General features: G+C 39.9%; 2 protein-coding genes and 1 non-coding gene across 3 annotated transcripts; 1 reads left to right on the top strand and 2 right to left on the bottom strand.

Moving 5' to 3' along the window:
* Nucleotides 1–8608: 8608 nt before the first annotated feature.
* Nucleotides 8609–10482, bottom strand: LOC122656169 (thioredoxin F-type, chloroplastic-like). Its single transcript, XM_043850625.1, has 3 exons — nucleotides 10063–10482; nucleotides 8938–9037; nucleotides 8609–8845 (listed from the first exon to the last, which is right to left on the bottom strand). Exons 1-3 carry the CDS (start codon nucleotides 10365–10367, stop codon nucleotides 8711–8713), a joined length of 540 nt encoding a protein of 179 aa, XP_043706560.1. The 5' UTR covers nucleotides 10368–10482; the 3' UTR covers nucleotides 8609–8710.
* Nucleotides 10483–17141: 6659 nt separating this feature from the next.
* Nucleotides 17142–17639, top strand: LOC122656883 (putative calcium-binding protein CML19). The gene has a single exon (XM_043851572.1). It carries the CDS (start codon nucleotides 17202–17204, stop codon nucleotides 17637–17639), a length of 438 nt encoding a protein of 145 aa, XP_043707507.1. The 5' UTR covers nucleotides 17142–17201.
* Nucleotides 17640–17810: 171 nt separating this feature from the next.
* TRNAR-ACG lies at nucleotides 17811–17883 on the bottom strand. The gene has a single exon. It is a non-coding gene; the product is annotated as a tRNA-Arg (tRNA).

The raw sequence follows: 17883 nt of genomic DNA, 5'->3' as shown, positions 1-17883 counted from the left end.
TTTGAATGATAGACAGAGGTGTCGGGTGGCAAAAATGATAGAGGCGTCGGGTGGCAGAACTAGAGACATGTCCCCAGTGGGGACTAATTATTAAGATCGCACTTGAGCATGCCAAGTTGCCTACGTATCCTTTAAAAAGGAATCAAATCAAACATAGTTCATGTAGATCAAATAACTACACGAAATATTTTTTAAGTTGGTCCATATTGACAAGGCCCTTTAGATATTCTCCATCCAAGTCAGTGAGACGAACTGCTTGTCCAGCCAAGACTTCCTTCACGTAGTAAGCATGAATTGGTGCTCTTTGTTTTCGAAGTACCAAATCTCCTTCTTTGATGTTGCGTGGGCGGACTCCTTTGTTGAATGCCCTTGCCACCCTGAGTTTGTACTTCTTAAGGTGATCCATAGCTTTCATCCTCTTTTCATATAGTAGGTTAAGTTCGTCGTGTCTCGCTTGCATCCATTCTCCTTCAGGCAATTTGCTTTCCACCAATACTCTGAGAGACGGCACTTGGATTTCTACGAGTAGCACTACCTCCGTCCCATAGACCAGGGAAAAAGGGCTTGCCCCAATAGAAGTTCGAATTGAGGTTCGATAGGCCCATAATGCATACGGGAGCTTATCTGTCCAATCCTTATGAGTATCAGCCATTTTCTACAATATGACTTTGGCATTCTTGTTGGCTGCCTCCATTACCCCATTAGCCTGTTGTCTATAAGTCATAGACCAATGCCTTTGGATGCCAAACATGGTGCAGAACTTGTCTGCCTTCCCCCAGAAATGTGCTCCTTGATCGGATATAAGGGCATGTGGTACTCCATATCTGCATATAATGTTCTCCTTGACGAACTTTGCTACCTTTGCAGCTGTCAGGACAGCCTAAGACTGTGCCTCTACCCATTTAGTGAAATAGTTTATGGCCACAAGGATGAATTCATGTCCATTGGATGCCTTCGGCGTGACTTTCCCAATTATGTCAATGCTCCATATAGAAAATGGTCAGGGAGCGTTCAGTGAATGGAGCTCCATCGGAGGAATGTGAATGATGTTGGCAAATATCTAGCATTTATGACATCTCCGCACGAATGATGCACAAACAACTTCCATGGTTCCACAATAAAATCCTATTCTGAGGATTTTCTTGGCGAGCATCTTGGCATTCATGTGTGACCTGCAGATTCCTTGGTGAATTTCTTCCATAATCATCTGGGCTTGGTCTCCGTCTACATATAGAAGTTGTATACCATCATAGGACCTCTTGTATAGCAGGTCGCTTTGAAGTATAAACTGCATGGCGTGCTTCCACAACCTCTTCTATTAACCTTTCATGGAATTTGGAGGATATTTCCTTTCTCTGATGAAATCGATGATGGATGCGAACCACGAACTCCCATCAGTTGTCAGAGCATTTACTGACTCTTCATATGCCGGTTCATACCTCCTATTTATCAAGAATGGGCGAACCTGAGTATCTGGACTGCATTCAACCATTGAAGCCAAATTAGCTAAGGCGTCGGTGAATCTATTATTGTCCCTCGGCAAATATTCAAAGGTGATTTCTTCGAAGGTCTTGATCAAGTTCTCCAAATGTTCTTGGTAGGGCTTCAGCTTCTCATCCTTCGTTTTTCACTTCCCTTGAGTTTGACAAATCACGATTGACGAGTCCCCATAAACTCTCAGCTTCTTGATCTCTAATATCACGGCGGCTTCGAGACCGATTGCACATGCTTCATATTCTGCAATGTTGTTCGTGCAAGAGAATTCTAGCTGGAATGCAGAGGGCAGATAGAGATCATCTGGGGTTATCAACAATATTCCTGCCCCATATCCTCTCTGATTGGTTGCACCGTCAAAGTACAATTGCCACCAGTCTTCACAGTCTTCTTCCTCCACATATGCCAAATCCTCATCTGGGAATAAGCCTTCTAGTGGCTGTGAATCTACCCCAGTTGGGTACGTAGCTAGATAGTCCGAGATCACTCGTCCTTTTATGGATTTCTGGTTGACATATGTTATGTCAAATTCTAACAACAGCAACAACCATCTGGCCATTCTTCCTACCAATGTTGGCTTCTTGAAGAGGTACTTAATTAGACCCATCCTTGAGATGAGCCAAATTTGATGTGCGATCATGTAATGTCTCTGCCTCTTGGTCCCCCAAATCAAAGCAGTGCACGTCTTTTCCAATGGGGTGTAATGAGTGTCGTACTCCAACAGTTTCTTGCTTAAGTAGTAAACCGTGTGTTCTTCCCCACTCTTCTGATCTTGTTGCACCATCATGGATCCCGTTGATGTTTCACCGATAGATAAGTACAATAACAATGGTTCGCCCAATACTGGCAGAATAAGGACGGATGGATTCATCAGGTATTCTTTGATGCTTACGAATGCCTATTGGCACTTGTCATTCCATTGCTTCGGTTCTTCTTTCTTTAGGAGCTTGAAGATGGGTCCATATACAGTGGTTAGCCGGGCTATGAACTGACTTATGTACTGAATTCGTCCTAAGAAACCTTGGATTTCTTTTTCTATTTTTGGTGCTGGCATTTTCGTTATGGCCTTTATCTTGTCGGGATCCACTTCTATCCCTCTCTCACTGACAATAAATCCTAGGAGTCTCCCTGTTGTTGCTCCGAATATGCACTTTTGAGGGTTCAACCTTAGCTTGTATTCCTTAATTCGTTCAAAGAACTTCCTCAATGCTGCAAAGTGCCCCTATTGAGTAACTGACTTGACAATCATATTACCCACATATACCTCCACTTCCTTGTGTATCATGTCATTGAGAATGACCGTCACTGCTCTTTGATACGTTGCCCCAGCATTCTTCAAACCAAAGGGCATTACCTTGTAACAGTAAGTTCCCCATGGTGTAGTAAACACTGTCTTTTCTTTGTCCTTTGGACACATGCTGATTTGATTGTACCCAGAGATTCCATCCATGAATGACAATAATGTATGTTTTGTCATGTTGTTGAGCAACATGTCAATGTGTGGCAAGGGAAAGTCATCTTTGGGGCTGACATACATAGTGAGATTGATAACCAAGCATATATAGTTGTTATTAGAAATAAACTAAACATGCATGCATGTATCACACAAATAATTAAAATGCAAAACACTCCCAAAATAAATCAAACCACACCCACTCACCTTATCAAACAATTAAATCGTTCAATCCCAAAATCAAAGTTCCATAGAATCCTTTATACGCCTCATCGTTCCACTTGTCTTTGACCTAATTAAATGTATGTTAAGTTAGACTAAGTGTTGGAGATATGTCCGAAGAATTCCCAAAAGGACATAGTCAAACTCAACTTTGGAAACCAGGTGGTAGAAGTAGGCGGTTGATCAGGGTTCAACCAGTTGACCATTAGTACTTTTGTTGGTACCTTCAGGAGCTTCAAATCCCAAATTTTACCAGCCAATAGAAGCAAGCGGCCGAACTGGACTTCTACCGGTAGGCAGTTCGTGAATAGGTTTTTCAGTTAGGCTCCGTTTGGCGTCGTGCTGAGGCTATTTCCGTTCCATAGAGGTTGTAGGGGATTGATCCACCTATATTTTAAGCCTAACAGCATCGGATTTCACTGGTTGAAACCAGAGATACGATAAAATCTCGGATCGAAACTCTAAAGTTAGGGTTTAGGCCATTTTTATCCAAACCTCAATGGAGCAGTTTCAGAATGGGATTGGAAGTGTGTAAGAGGATCATGTGTCCTCACACAACCACACTCAAGCTGGCTTCCAAGCACAACATTGGGTTCCAACTGAAACCCAATGAAAAACCTTATTCCTAGGTTTAGAATAGTAGGAATGGAAAGAAACGAGCTGGGAGTAGCACTCCTACCTAGGAATCCTAGGATGGAGCAAGAACGACAGCAATCCGCAGCCTAGTCCTTCTCTTTCTCTTTCTTTCTTCTTCTTATTAAATCGGTCAAAACTAATTATTCAATCAATTGGACCTTGCGGGCGCACCTCCTTAACTTCATAATGGATATGAAGGTAAAGGTAGGTTTTATATTGAGTTGGGACACGCAGGAAAGAAATTATTATCGAGCACCGGGCCCCACGGGCAACAGTCCAATTTCTGGACAGCAAGACCAGCCGGCAGAATGGGCCAGCTGATTTGAGTCAATTCATATTGATTAGTCGGTTGGCCATTTCTTGCTCTATTTTAGCTTAAAAGTCAGCAGTGTCTTTCCCACTCTCAAAGGCACTTATGGGGTTCCGTGCAGGGTATATCTATTAGTATATTACCATGCATTCAAGGAACAACTAGTCAAGGGTGATTACCTTGGTCCAATCATCCGGTAGTGGTTTCGGATCTCCATCCCTACGGGATTGGGGAATAATATATCCTTCGACCACGATCCAAGTACCTTCTTGGTACCTCGATAATGAATCCACGTGGATACTCAAGGTTTGCAGCCGACACATTGCCAAAACTGAGGACTGTTGGAGTAGTACCTACGCACACAATACAAAGTAGGGTTAATTTGGGCACAGGTGTAACAAGTAATGTTTTAAAGACCAATTCTATGATTTCTTCTCTAGAATTTCTATCTATTCCATAGATGCTTATTGAAGATGTAAGTTTATTCGAAGAGATATAAGTTTTCTACTCTATAGCAACATCGCAGGGTTTTCTCTCCTCTCTAATCGATCCTTATTTCTCTAGGTGTTAACTTTGATTGGCCCTTATATCAAATGGATATGAAAAATGCTTTTCTCTATGGTGATCGTCAAGAGGAGGTTTATATGGAGCAACCTCCAGAGTATGTTGCTCAGGGGGAGTCTACCAAGGTTTGCAAGCTTCAAAAGGCAATTTATGGGCTGAAATAATCTCTAAGAGCATGGTTTGATAAGTTCAGATCCATTATTACTCAGGTTGGATTTTCAAAGTGTTATTCTGACCATTCTGTTTTTGTTCAGCAATAGAATTCAAAGGTAGTGGTAATGTTAGTCTATGTGGATGACATTATTATATTTAGGAATGATGCTTCTGGTATTGCCCAAGTTAAAGCATATCTTCATCAGCATTTTCAGATGAAAGACTGGAGTATTCTCAAATATTTTCTTGGTATTGAGGTTTTGCGAAGCAAGTAGGGTGTTAGCTTATCTCAAAGAAAATATGTCATTGATCTTCTGACTGACACTGAAATGCTTGCTTCTAAACTAGCAGATACTCCCATGGACCCTCATAAAAAACTTGGGTCTGTGGAGAGTGAGGATTTTTCAAATGTTCATCGATATAGAAGATTAGTCAGCAAACTTATTTATCTTACAGTCACTTGCCCCGATATATCCTTTATCGTTGGAGTTATTAGTCAATTTATGCAGTATCCAAAGAAAGTTCATCGGGATGCTGCTAGTCGTGTGTTGTGATATCTGAAGAGTGCTCCTGGTAAAGGCCTTATTTATCGACCTAATTGAAATGCTAATTTAGTTGGGTTCTTTGATGCTAATTGGGCTGGTGCTGATGGTGATAGACATTCTACTTCTGGTTAGTGTACCTTTATGGGTGGCAACTTGGTCACCTAGAAAAGCAAGAAACAAACCATTATTACTCGATCCAATGTTGAAGCCGAATATCGAGCGATGACACATACTACAACTGGATTGATGTGGGTAAAATCCTTACTCTAGGAATTAGGATTTCCCATCAATCAGCCTATGCAAATGTTTTGTGATAATCAAGCAGCTATCTATATTGCAAGTAACCACTAGGATTTCCCATCAATCGGCCTATGCAAATGTTTTGTGATAATCAAGCCGCTATCTATATTGCAAGTAACCATGTCTTTCATAAGAGGACAAAGCACATTGAGGTTGATTGTCACTTTGTTCGGGATGCTGTTATGAAGAAGTTGGTTGTTACTCTATTTGTCTCTACTACCAATCGACTTGGACCTGCTTTTCATCGAAGTTGTTCCAAGTTGGGTCCTTTGGGTTTTCATTCGTCCACACCAACCATGTTTACAAAGGCACTGTTTGAATATCGAAATATCCTCTTCTCCCCTGGACCCGATATACTTCAACACTCCCCCTCAAGCTGGAACATATAAATCACCTAGACCCAGCTTCCCTTGCTTTCCCTCCGACAAGTTGGTTCGGACAACAAAGGTGAGTATACACTGGGATGGTAGGCGTGGAAAAATGCCTGAAGACATCAACATAGTTTGTCAGATAAACAGATACTTGTGCAATTTTCTTTCTTAAAACTTAAAGTGACATCTCTTATGAGCCACATTACACATTTAATCGATGGGTTTTACACATTTTGAGTACTTCATAGTGAGGGAAATGGAGTTGAGGGTGAACCTGGAGAGAAACAGAGGGACAACGTGTGGTTGGATCCTCTTCATCGTCGTCCATGATAAGGAGTGCTATTTGCTTGCTCAGGTTGGCAAAGAATACATCATCTTCCAATTCCATGGCCACTTCCATATCTCCCTTAGCTTGAGAGGTAGATGATCATACAAAACAAAAGAGAAAAAAGAGAACCTGGGGAGTGGATTTTGGAGTGGGAGTCACTCTGTTTCTCTCCCTGCTCTAGCTCATCGTTTTCTTCTTTTTTCTTCAACAGGGATAAATGGGTTTTAATAAGGAAAGCTATAAGAAGAGCGATGGGGGAGAATAGTAGAGATAGAGCAAATGGGTTGAGACTTGGGACGTGTGGGTTAGTGGGGTCATAGTGGCAGTTGGCCAATCTGTTTTAAAATAACCCCCACAAAGTCATGAAGTGTATTTCGTCAGGTATCCTCTTCTTCCCTGGACCCGATATACTTCAACAAGTTACTTCAAATCTGATTGTCTAATCAACATCTTATTTTACAGTCTTATTATACCTATTAATGTGAGCATTCAACTTATGACCCTTCACAATCCCTGTAGTGGCGGGAGCCTCGTGCATTGGGTACGCCCTTTATTCGACTTAAATTTTAGGTTGATCAAAATTGATTTGATTGGGATAATTTCTCCTAATTAATCTGGTTTTTTTTTCTTTTTCTATGATTCTATCGTAAGCTAATCCCGCTGGATTCACCTTAGTTTGAGTCTAGCACTGGTATAGACCTCGACAAGTTTTGATCTTTGATGTCTGAAGAATGAACACATAAGAGATGGGATATGAAATTTACAATATTCTTGACTTTAAGAAGAAAGAAAGACCTAAAAAGAAGCTAAGAATAATGAAATGAGCCTAAAGTCCCAAATTCACAATGGAGAGACTTACATTATAGAGATTGAACCAAATTGCTTACTATCATAACAAGATCCTCTATATTATTGCAATACAGTAGCAGTTATTAAACGAGTCTAAAACATTGAAATTTTAGATACAAGGTCTCATCTTGATATCCCATGAACACCTGATCAAGTCAAGGAGGAAAGCAACACAAAATTATCCAATTTATTATTGATGTTGGTTAAGGTGATGCATCTCCTTCATTTTACCCAGATTATTTTAAACTACCTTGCCACTTTAGAACCTGTTTGATGAACCCATATGGGTTGTGAAAATGAAGGCTGGTTCATGTTTTAGCGGCCACAAGTTCAATCCAACAAAGGCTAGGGGAGCTCGGGGGGGACAGCATAGCAGAGGAATGCATTGAGAAATTAATCGGCCTGGGAACACTTCAAGATAGAGTTATTGATCAGCAGAATCTTTATTTTAAACTACCTTGCCACTTTAGAACCTGTTTGATGAACCCATATGGGTTGTGAAAATGAAGGCTGGTTCATGTTTTAGCGGCCACAAGTTCAATCCAACAAAGGCTAGGGGAGCTCGCGGGGGGGGGGGGGGGGGGCAGCATAGCAGAGGAATGCATTGAGAAATTAATCGGCCTGGGAACACTTCAAGATAGAGTTATTGATCAGCAGAATCTAAAAATAGTCCCTGACAAATACAATAATCTTTGTATGTGTAAAATGGAGAAGGAAAATTTCCCTAATACTTGCGAAAGCAAATCCAACATCCGTCCGTAACGAAGAAAGGGCCAACCCATCCAACCTTACCAATCTTCATATATTGGATATATATTTGTATTTCAGACTGATTGTCTTTCTGAGAATTATCTGCGAAATTTGTTTCATGCAGAAAAGTTTTTAAGGGTGTGGCAGCTAGACAGTGTTACAGTCAAAACTTTACCTAATGAAGTGGGAAATTTGGTACACCAAAGGAATCTATGCTTAAAGAATGCAGATCGATTTACCTTAGTAGTTACTAGTTAAACACTTAAAGTCATCCAATGGATTTACCTTACTATGAAGTTTAGGACAAAAAACTATCAAAATGGCTATTGTTCATCATTGACTATTGATAGACATTCACATAGTAGACCAGGCTTATTATTCCTACCTGTTAATTGGGATGGTTTCATGAAAAAACACAAAAAAGACTTACTCCATGAAAGCAAAGTAAATCATAACCAATCCTTTTTTTCATCTAAAGCATACTAGTACTTAGAGCCCTTTGGCTGTTCAGTGGTATAAATATGGTATAATGAACACCCAAAGGGCCAACCAATTTCATCTAAAGCATACTAGTACTTAGAGCCCTTTGGCTGTTCAGTGGTATAAATATGGTATAATGAACACCCAAAGGACCAACCAAATACAGATGACATTTAGATCTGGATGCAATCCATACCTCATGGACAATTGATATTGGATACAATGGAAATAACAGTAAGAAGAAGATGAGAATCATCAACTGGATTTAACAGATTCAATTGCAGCAACTAAGTCACCAAATTTGGCCCCAGTAATTTCTTTTACAACCTTGCTGTCCTTGAGGATCTTGAAAGTAGGGACTACCTTTATCCCTAGTTCCTTTGCTAATGGCTGCAAAAATTGAACAGATAACACGATGTCAGAGAGAGAAATTCCCAATATCTACAGAAAGAGAGAGATAGAAACTACAAATATAAACATGCCTTGTTTTCTTTGTTGCAGTCAAGCTTCATAAAAACAACGTCGAGGTGCTTCTCAGAGAGTTCTTTGAATTTTGGGGCCATCACCTTACAAGGACCACACCTTCACAAGTCAAAAGCAAGCAGAAATCAACCACAAGGTTATCTTAAAAATGGATTCCAAACATGAGTAAATTAAGAGCTTCAATATGATTTAAAAGAAGAATACTGATGCAGGCATAGTGGGAAGCTGAATTAGATTTTTGTTTTTTCACTTCCCCATCTAAAAGAAGAATACTTATGCAGGCATAGTGGGAAGCTGATCTGTCTGATCTGTGTCTGTAGTTATAGCCAAATTATTATGAGGGAGGTTATCAGTATATCACAGAGTTTCAAGTCATAATAGAAGTGTGGCTCTGTCTGGTCATGTGAAGTCTATACAAAAACCTTTGTACTGGATTCTAGCACAAGTTAATTAGTTATGACTTCACTCTGAAGGTGTGTCTACTAGAGGTTTCTGGGTACTTGCTGCATCTAGGTAACATAGCTCTTGCTATTCTAAACCCGATGCCTCAATGGCTCCATCTGGTTGCAAGGGAAATAAAGGGAAGGGAATTGAAATCAAATCAATACTAAAGTGAAAACTTTTGTAATCATTACTTCACATGATTGTGTAACTAATTCCACGTCATTCCAAATTTGATTATTAAATTTTCTTTACTTTGCAACAAATTTCCTTTGATTTAAAAAACAAAATAAAGATTACATTTGAAAAGTATAATTATCAAACATGGTAAGAGTTTTTGGTAGGTTACACAATCATGGTTGCAAAACTTTCCTTTTTCTTGTCAAAACCTATTCATTTCCCTTCCCTTCTCCCCTTAGATGTGATTAGATTACTAGTTCAGCGGAAGCACCATGAAGCATCAAGGACAAAGAGCCAAAATATTTTATTTAAAATTGGGTTTTCAATGGTTCTATGGTGCATCAAGGACAAAATATTATATCTTAAATTGGGTTTTCCATGATTTTATAGTGGCTTCGATTCAGATGATTGGGTGGTGTTTACTCAATATAGCAAAACAGAGCAGAAGAACAACTACTGAAATCAATAATCGAAGGAAGTAAATCCAAATCGAGAGTTTTTACCATTGCGTGTACATGTCGACGACGACAACCTTATCACTAGCGGCTTTAACCAGAGGCCAGAACGTGTCCTTATTGACCTCAGTAACCTGCCCGACAACCGGTCCTGCCGTGTCCAAGCTCGACCTCACAGAAACTCTAACCTCTCTCCTCCTCTCGACATTCTTCAAAATACTCCCCGAAAACCTAGAAGATCGATCCCCAACATAACGAATTTGATCGTTCAGTACAACAGGCTGGGTCAGTGACCATGAAGACGACGAGGTTGTAGAACGCAAAGGAGACGAGAGAGAAATTTGAAGAGCCATGACAGGGTCAGGAACAGAGGGGTTAAAAAACACCCTAGCTGAGCGAGCTTCTCTGCAATTCGGTGAGGAAATAAGAATGGTCGAATTCTGATTTTTGCAGAGCTGCAGAAGAGAGTGAGATCAGTGGGGGAGAATGGAAGGTAATCAATATAACGAATGAAACGGTGAAATACCAGATTTCGCCTTTAGAATATCCTTTTTAGATTAAAGAATCAGAATATTTTAGGAATAATTTTGTCATTGTCATTGCGGCTTGGAGCGAATTTTAAGTTCACGGCGTCCACATAAATTTTTGGAGAAGAATCGTTTTGGAACATTGCCACGTGGTAAAGTTTCAAGATTTGAGTGGTCTTGGGAAGATCAACACAATAAGGATATTAATATCGGCGATGGCGATTGACTGGACTGGGCTTAAGGGTGCCTGTGTGCGCAAGCCCGCCCATGCCATCCTGAGCCCTAGCCTGAGCCCTAGCCTGAGCCCGAGTCCGCATGGGCTATGCTTTTCAGCTCGCAGGTTATGTCGGATTCGGCTCCTCTCTTGCGAGCACCCTGTCCGGTGAGTGCCCAGTGAGGCATCCAACCGCGGGGCTGCTCTCAGAGCACTGGGATATGTACCTGGTCCCATCTCAACACGTATATCGGTGTGCACAGAGCAATCATGCCATTGGATGCCCCACTGAGCGGGGAGCTCGTTGTAGAGGAGCCCAATCTGGTAATGTCAGGGCTAAGATTTCTAGGTTCAGGTCAGGCTGGGCCAAGTGAGGTCAGGGTTGAGGTCTCTGCCAGAGTCCAATCCGACCTGGTTACAAATGATGTTGTAACCTAATTTGTCATGCCCTCATTTTTTTGTCATTGTGTGAGGATTTTTTAGGTTAAAATATTCAATTACAATACAACCTTTGAATCTTCACTTTTGACTGAAATGAAAATTACTAACTGGAACTGTAAGGGAACGGGGAGGCCCCTAACAGTTCAAGCTCTCAAGAACCTCTCCAAAACAAAATGCCTTGATATCATTTTTCTCATGGAAACTCGTTGCTCGGCAAGGAAGTTAGAGTGTTTATTGAAGCAGCTTCAATTGACAAATTTTTTCTCAGTTTCTCCAATAGGTACAGGGGGTGGTCTGGCAATTCTTTGGTGTAATCCTGTGGAAGTTCAGGAACTATTCTCCAATAATCACATTATGGACTGCTAGGTCTCTTCTCCGAGTCGGCCAAGTTTCTTTTGTACAGGGGTGTATGGTGATCCAATTAAAGCTCGAAGGCAGGTAATAAGCGTTTGGGTTCGGCTAACATTCGCATACGCTTTGACCGAGCTCTCTCAAATGCAGCATGGTGCACCAATTTTGAAGAGGTTGTCGTATTCACAGGGACAGCCATTGGTTCCGACCACTGTCCAATTATTATTGATACAAAAGGACAACCAAGCAGAGGACCTAGACCATTTCGCTTCGAATCTATGTGGCTTCGTCGCCCGGAATGTGATAGAATTGTTTTGAAGGCCTGGACGGCACAGTACCTGGGTCACCCGAGCTCTACTCTTCTTATGAAGCTTCAGCGATGTGAGAATTCCCTGAAAAACTAGAATAAGGAATCATTTGGGCACTTACAAACGCAGATTCAGAAGCTCCAACAGGACTTGAAGCATCTTCAGAGCTTATCGGTTTCAGCTGCATTCCAAGCTCGCGAGAATGATTTATCAAAAACTCTTGAGGAAGCCCGAAAGTGTGAGGAGGATTTTTTGTTACGAAAGTCCATAATTTCATGGCTCTAAGGGGGCGACAGGAACTTGGCCTTTTTTTCATGTTGTTGCTGCAATGAGGAAACAGAGAAATCGAATTTTGAAGCTAAGATTACCTTCTGGCGTTTGGACAAAATCAGAAAATGAAATTTATAAGGCTGTAGAGGGGCAGTACCAAGGCATCTTCAAATCAGAAGGACATGAGGAGGAGGCTTTGCATAGTGTTCTAAATGCTATCCAACCATCGATTTCAAAGAGAAGAGAACGAGAAGCTCTGCAGAATCCCTACTGTTGAGGAGGTGAAGAGTACTTTATTTTCCATGGGCCCTTTACAAGCTCCATGTTCTGATGGCTTTCCCCCTTTGTTTTTTCAAAAAAATTGGGAATTATCGTATGTGGATCTCTATGCCTTTGTCTCTTCCTTTTTCTCTATAGGAATCCTCCCATCTAAATGTAATGAAACCTTGATATGCCACATTCCCAAGGTCGCAAACCCAGAGGAGATTGATCACTTTCGCTCGATTAGCTTGTGCAGTGTTGCTGTAAAAGTGGTCATGAAGATCATTGCTACTCGCCTCAAAGAAGTGCTTCCCAGTATAATCTCCAGTTCCCAATCGGCCTTCATCCTAGGGAGAGCTATCGTAGAGAACATCTTCCAAGCTCACGAAGCTTTCCATTACATTAAAAAGAAAAAGAAAGGAAAGAAGAGGTGGATGGCTCCAAAGATCGATATGAAGAGAGCATATGATCATGTGGAATGGCCTTTCCTAGAGCAGATTTTACTCCATTTCAGTTTCAGCTCAAATTTTGTCGCTCATATCATGACTTTCTTAACCACCGTCAACTACTCCATACTGGTTAATGGTTCAGAGCGATGTTTAATCAAGCCACCTCGGGGATTGAGGCAAGGCGATCCGCTCTCCCCTGCCCTCTTTATAATAGTCTCACAAGCTCTCAGTAGCTTCCTCGATCAAGCTAAAGATGAAGGCCTTGTTGGCGGCATGAAGGTTAGAAACCGATCGATCTCCACCTCTCACACATTTATTGTTTGTCGATGATTGCATCTTGTTCTCAGAAGTTAACCTCAAGGAAGTTCATAATATAAAGGATTGTGTGGATATATAGTGTAAGACAAGTGGGCAATGCATCAATTTGGAGAAATCCAACTTATGCTTCAGCCCAAATACCCCCCCCAAAAAAAATCAAACGGTGGTTATGATCCAAATCCCCATGATTATTTACATGATTTTCCCCAATCAAGACCTAAGACCTTGTCGCCAGAGGGGCCATGGTAAACTCTCGAAGAGTCCCACTCAAAAGGCAGGATCGCACCCGCATCTAGAGGCCGCGGTACCTACAGAAAGTTCCCATGATGAGCTACAAAATTGGTCTTCTTATCGGAAAGTGTTTCAAATGGAAAGTCCTTAATACGTAAGGTCTAAATCTGGTATTAATCCTTTGCGGAATTGGATGGAGGCTCTGGCTTTATAGGGAAGTTTGGACTCCTTCGAGAAATACAAGCCTTCTACGGCATGTGCCAGGCAAGTAGTATTTATGCATATCAGGTGCGCTCCCCTATGCCACTTGTTGAAGAACCCTCAATCTTTTAATGCATATCATCTTTGAATTTGTACAGACAACATAACTCCCCCAAAAGGAGACATCTCATTTTGTAGCTTTTCTTCCTAATGAAATTTTGACCTGAATAACAAGAAGGGGGCGGGGGCTGATAACGTTTGCTAAGTTCACAAAGTGACCGCTTTGTAGGAAATCATTGCACATTCTTTCACATAGTTTGCTACTCATATGTCAAGTTTTAGCTTGAACAAAGTTAACCATGTGGCAAACCAAATTATTTAAAAAGTTAGTCAAGTGGCAAAGTAAAACATTTAAAAATGTGATTTTCTTATTGACATCCCTCAAGGTGTTAAATAATTTGTAACCTTACTTTTTGACCTTTTAGTATGAAGGGCATCGCACTAGTGTTTCAATTCAAGTATCTCATACAAAAATCATAAACCAAAAAATTCGATAAACACATCTGTAACAAAATCCTGTTAGGGTTTGATGGTTACCTTTAACACATAAGTGACATGTTCCTCCAAAAGAATGTAGCACGAGGTCGCGAACTCCATTGAGATGGCACCACCTTCAATGCTCTAAACCCTAGCTTGAGGAAGAAGAAGACTCTCTTTTTCTCTCCTCAAATCTCAGTCTTAATTGTGATGTGAAAAGTAGGGTTTGAATAACAAGAAGGGGGGGGGGGGGCTGATAACGTTTGCTAAGTTCACAAAGTGACCTCTTTGTAGGAAATCATTGTACATTCTTTCACATAGTTTGCTACTCATATGTCAAGTTTTAGCTTGAACAAAGTTAACCATGTGGCAAACCAAATTATTTAAAAAGTTAGTCAAGTGGCAAAGTAAAACATTTAAAAATGTGATTTTCTTATTGACATCCCTCAAGGTGTTAAATAATTTGTAACCTTACTTTTTGACCTTTTAGTATGAAGGGCATCGCACTAGTGTTTCAATTCAAGTATCTCATACAAAAATCATAAACCAAAAAATTCGATAAACGCATCTGTAACAAAATCCTGTTAGGGTTTGATGGTTACCTTTAACACATAAGTGACATGTTCCTCCAAAAGAATGTAGCACGAGGTCGCGAACTCCATTGAGATGGCACCACCTTCAATGCTCTAAACCCTAGCTTGAGGAAGAAGAAGACTCTCTTTTTCTCTCCTCAAATCTCAGTCTTAATTGTGATGTGAAAATTAGGGTTTGAACCTAAGTCATTCTTATATAGAAAAACTTAGTAAGAATATTCCAATCTAACGGACATGTTTGCGCCAAGTGGTATGATCTTAAAGAATTGCCCTTTAAGTTATCTTTAATTGTACCAAAGGACATCCCTACAAAAGAGTAACTTGAAAACCCCAATGGTAGAAAAGTTTCATTACACTTTACCCACGTACTTACAACACCCGCGATGGACCTCGACATGTATGGAATAAAAAACATCATCAGGAACCCTAATCCATCGTCCACAAAATCGTGAGTGCCAAGACAATTAACTGGGTCAAATTATTTGAAAAACCTCTCAAATAATAATATTACATATAATATTATTGATGCCCTGAATTCTAACTAATCAAAATCTGACAACTCAAAAACTTGGATGTTCACCCTAAACACAGTGTGGAAACCTTATCGAGGTCACTCTCATTCACGTTTATACCCTATACATTGAGCGTCTAGTGTAAAGTCAATCTTATCGGTAGATATCTACCATTGGAATACCACAACGCATAAAATATAGACACAACACTAAGTGCCTCCTAGATACGAGAAAAGAAACCACCAAAAATTCCCGTAGCGAAAACAATAGGAGGTGCACCATTCAAGAATTTCAACGGATGTTCAACACACTAAAGTGTCCACATTTACATTTTCCCACCATTAACCATCGAGAGAAATATACAATGTGGCAAACCTAGAACAAAGTGTCCAAATTTGTCCATAGTTGTGAATAATAACAATAAAAAGTGGAGTATGCACATAATCGAAATAATCACAATAAGCACATGAAATAAATTATAATAATTAATTTAATTACATTAAATTGGGTTTAATGGACACACGTCAAATTCAATAAGTCTAACATAGTATGGTACACAATTTTTGTTTCACTGAAAGTAATATTGTCATTTCACATTATACAAGAAAAATGTGCATAATAATGACACATTTTGATAACGACACAATGATATATATATTGCTTTTAAATTTGTTTTGAGAACCCTTTTATACCCGTATCTTAAATAACTTTTGGGAATAAGACAAGGGCAACTGAAAAACGAATTCTAAATACACCTATAGAGGTGTCGTCCAGACACTCCCTTTACAAATGGATCCATCATGTTGCAACTAAAGTGATGAGTTGAGAAGTAACCTTCTTTGGGTTGCCCTTCTCTTATTCCTAAAATTGCTTTACGATAGGGGTATAAAAGGATGTTCAAAATAATTTGAAAGTGGCTTATCAGGATGTTATTCTAAAGAGTTGCCATTGTCTTGCATGTTTTTCAAATACACATGTGAATTGATAGGATTTTAACCTATTTGAAAGAAGAAATGTATTAAACTGAAGAAAAAAAAATTTTAAAATTTCAGGCTTACAATTAAACAACATGGCTATACATGGGGAGTACAATGTTGAATTGGAGCTTAAATTTGACAACTAGTCAATTCAGATCATTTCCTAAAACTAAATCACCCTTCCACGTGTCATAACTAGTCATGTTGGCTAAGTAAAGTCATATGATCTGAGGGATTAAAATCCTGTCCAATTCCCTAAAAGTGCAGTGCAGTGCAGTGCAATTCGGGGTTGAGAGCTCGACACATAGAAGATGCTAAATCCAATGGTGCCAAGCTCGATTGACCCAGTTTTCTTTTCTTTTTTTTTTCTTATCAGTTCCACACCATTGGATTTTAAATCTTCCACGTGTTGAGCTCTTAGCCCTGAACTGCACCACTCTGCACTTTTTGAGGAATTTGAGTGGATTTTTTCCTTGTCGGAGCAGAGTAGGAAACCTTTCACCAAAAATGATAGCTTCTTCACAAAAATTCAACCCATTCAACCTAAATTAAACCTTCATATTTTTCCTCCAACTTTCTTGGAAGGAGCAGTGAATTTACTCCCTAATACGTAATCACATACACAGTCAAAGAAGCAATCCCAAAAACTTAGCACTTGTTTGATCATTTATAACTCACGCCTTGGAAATCAAGAAATTCCTTTCACCTGAGTCCTTTCTTCTTTATTAATTCTCCAACAGTACCCAGTAGCTTCCTTTCTCCGTCCAAAATTGAAGTTGGCCTTTTTCATGATTTTCATTCCGCCCACCTGACTACATAAAAACGCGGCTCCTCACAGCTATATATATATATATTTGCAATCTCTAAGAACACAAATACTTCAACCAGAGAAGCTTTATTAATTAAGTGATTAAGATCACAAAGAAACATCAAAAGAGATTAATTAATCTAATCATCTTTTGTGTTTTAATTATCATTGCAAGGTGATATAGAAAGAATGAAGAACTGCAAGCAGGAGTTTGAAAGTGTCTTCCACTACTTAGACAAGGATGGAGATGGCAAGATCTCACCAGTTGAGCTCCGGCAATGCATAATGAAAATAGACTGCAAAGCATGGCTTGAAGATGCCGATGAAGCCATAATCGAATCGTTAGATTCAGATGGAGATGGGTTATTGGATTTGGAGGATTTTATTGGATTAATGGAAGTTGATGGAGGAGAAGAAGAAGAAGCTAAGTTGAAGGATTTAAGGGAGGCATTTGGTATGTATGAGATGGAAGGAACTGGGTATATTACACCCAAAAGTCTGAAGAGAATGCTTAGTAGAATCGGTGAGTCGAGAACGGTCAATGAATGCGAAGCAATGATTAATCTGTTTGATCTCAATGGAGATGGTGTGATTAGCTTTGATGAGTTTAGACTCATGATGCTATGATTAATCTTTCATTCTTTTGTCACCCAAAAAAAAAAAAAAACTTTCATTCTTTTGTATTTGTTTCTTATTAGTATTCATGTGCCATTGGCTGTGGCTGATTAAAAGAATTAAAAAAATAAATAGTACGTTGTAATCAATTCAAAGGAGATTGAGAAAGAGGTGTAGTGATATCGACTCCACTGGGGATCGAACCCAGAATCTCTGGTTCCGTAGACCAGCGCCTTATCCATTGGGCCATGGAGTC

The sequence above is a fragment of the Telopea speciosissima genome, chromosome 3 (assembly GCF_018873765.1).
Source record: "Telopea speciosissima isolate NSW1024214 ecotype Mountain lineage chromosome 3, Tspe_v1, whole genome shotgun sequence".
Lineage (NCBI taxonomy): Eukaryota > Viridiplantae > Streptophyta > Magnoliopsida > Proteales > Proteaceae > Telopea > Telopea speciosissima.
Note: the sequence above shows the minus strand (reverse complement) of the source record. Positions and strands in the feature narration are given on the sequence as shown.

What these genes read in the sequence shown, in the direction of transcription:
- LOC122656169 (XM_043850625.1), bottom strand. Translation starts at nt 10,367, where the DNA reads ATGGCTCTTCAAATTTCTCTCTCGTCTCCTTTGCGTTCTACAACCTCG. An exon ending in GTCGACATGTACACGCAATG is followed by an intron (nt 9,038 to 10,062) that starts GTAAAAACTCTC and finishes TGACTTGTGAAG; the next exon opens with GTGTGGTCCTTGTAAGGTGA. An exon ending in ACTGCAACAAAGAAAACAAG is followed by an intron (nt 8,846 to 8,937) that starts GCATGTTTATAT and finishes CAATTTTTGCAG; the next exon opens with CCATTAGCAAAGGAACTAGG.
- LOC122656883 (XM_043851572.1), top strand. Translation starts at nt 17,202, where the DNA reads ATGAAGAACTGCAAGCAGGAGTTTGAAAGTGTCTTCCACTACTTAGAC.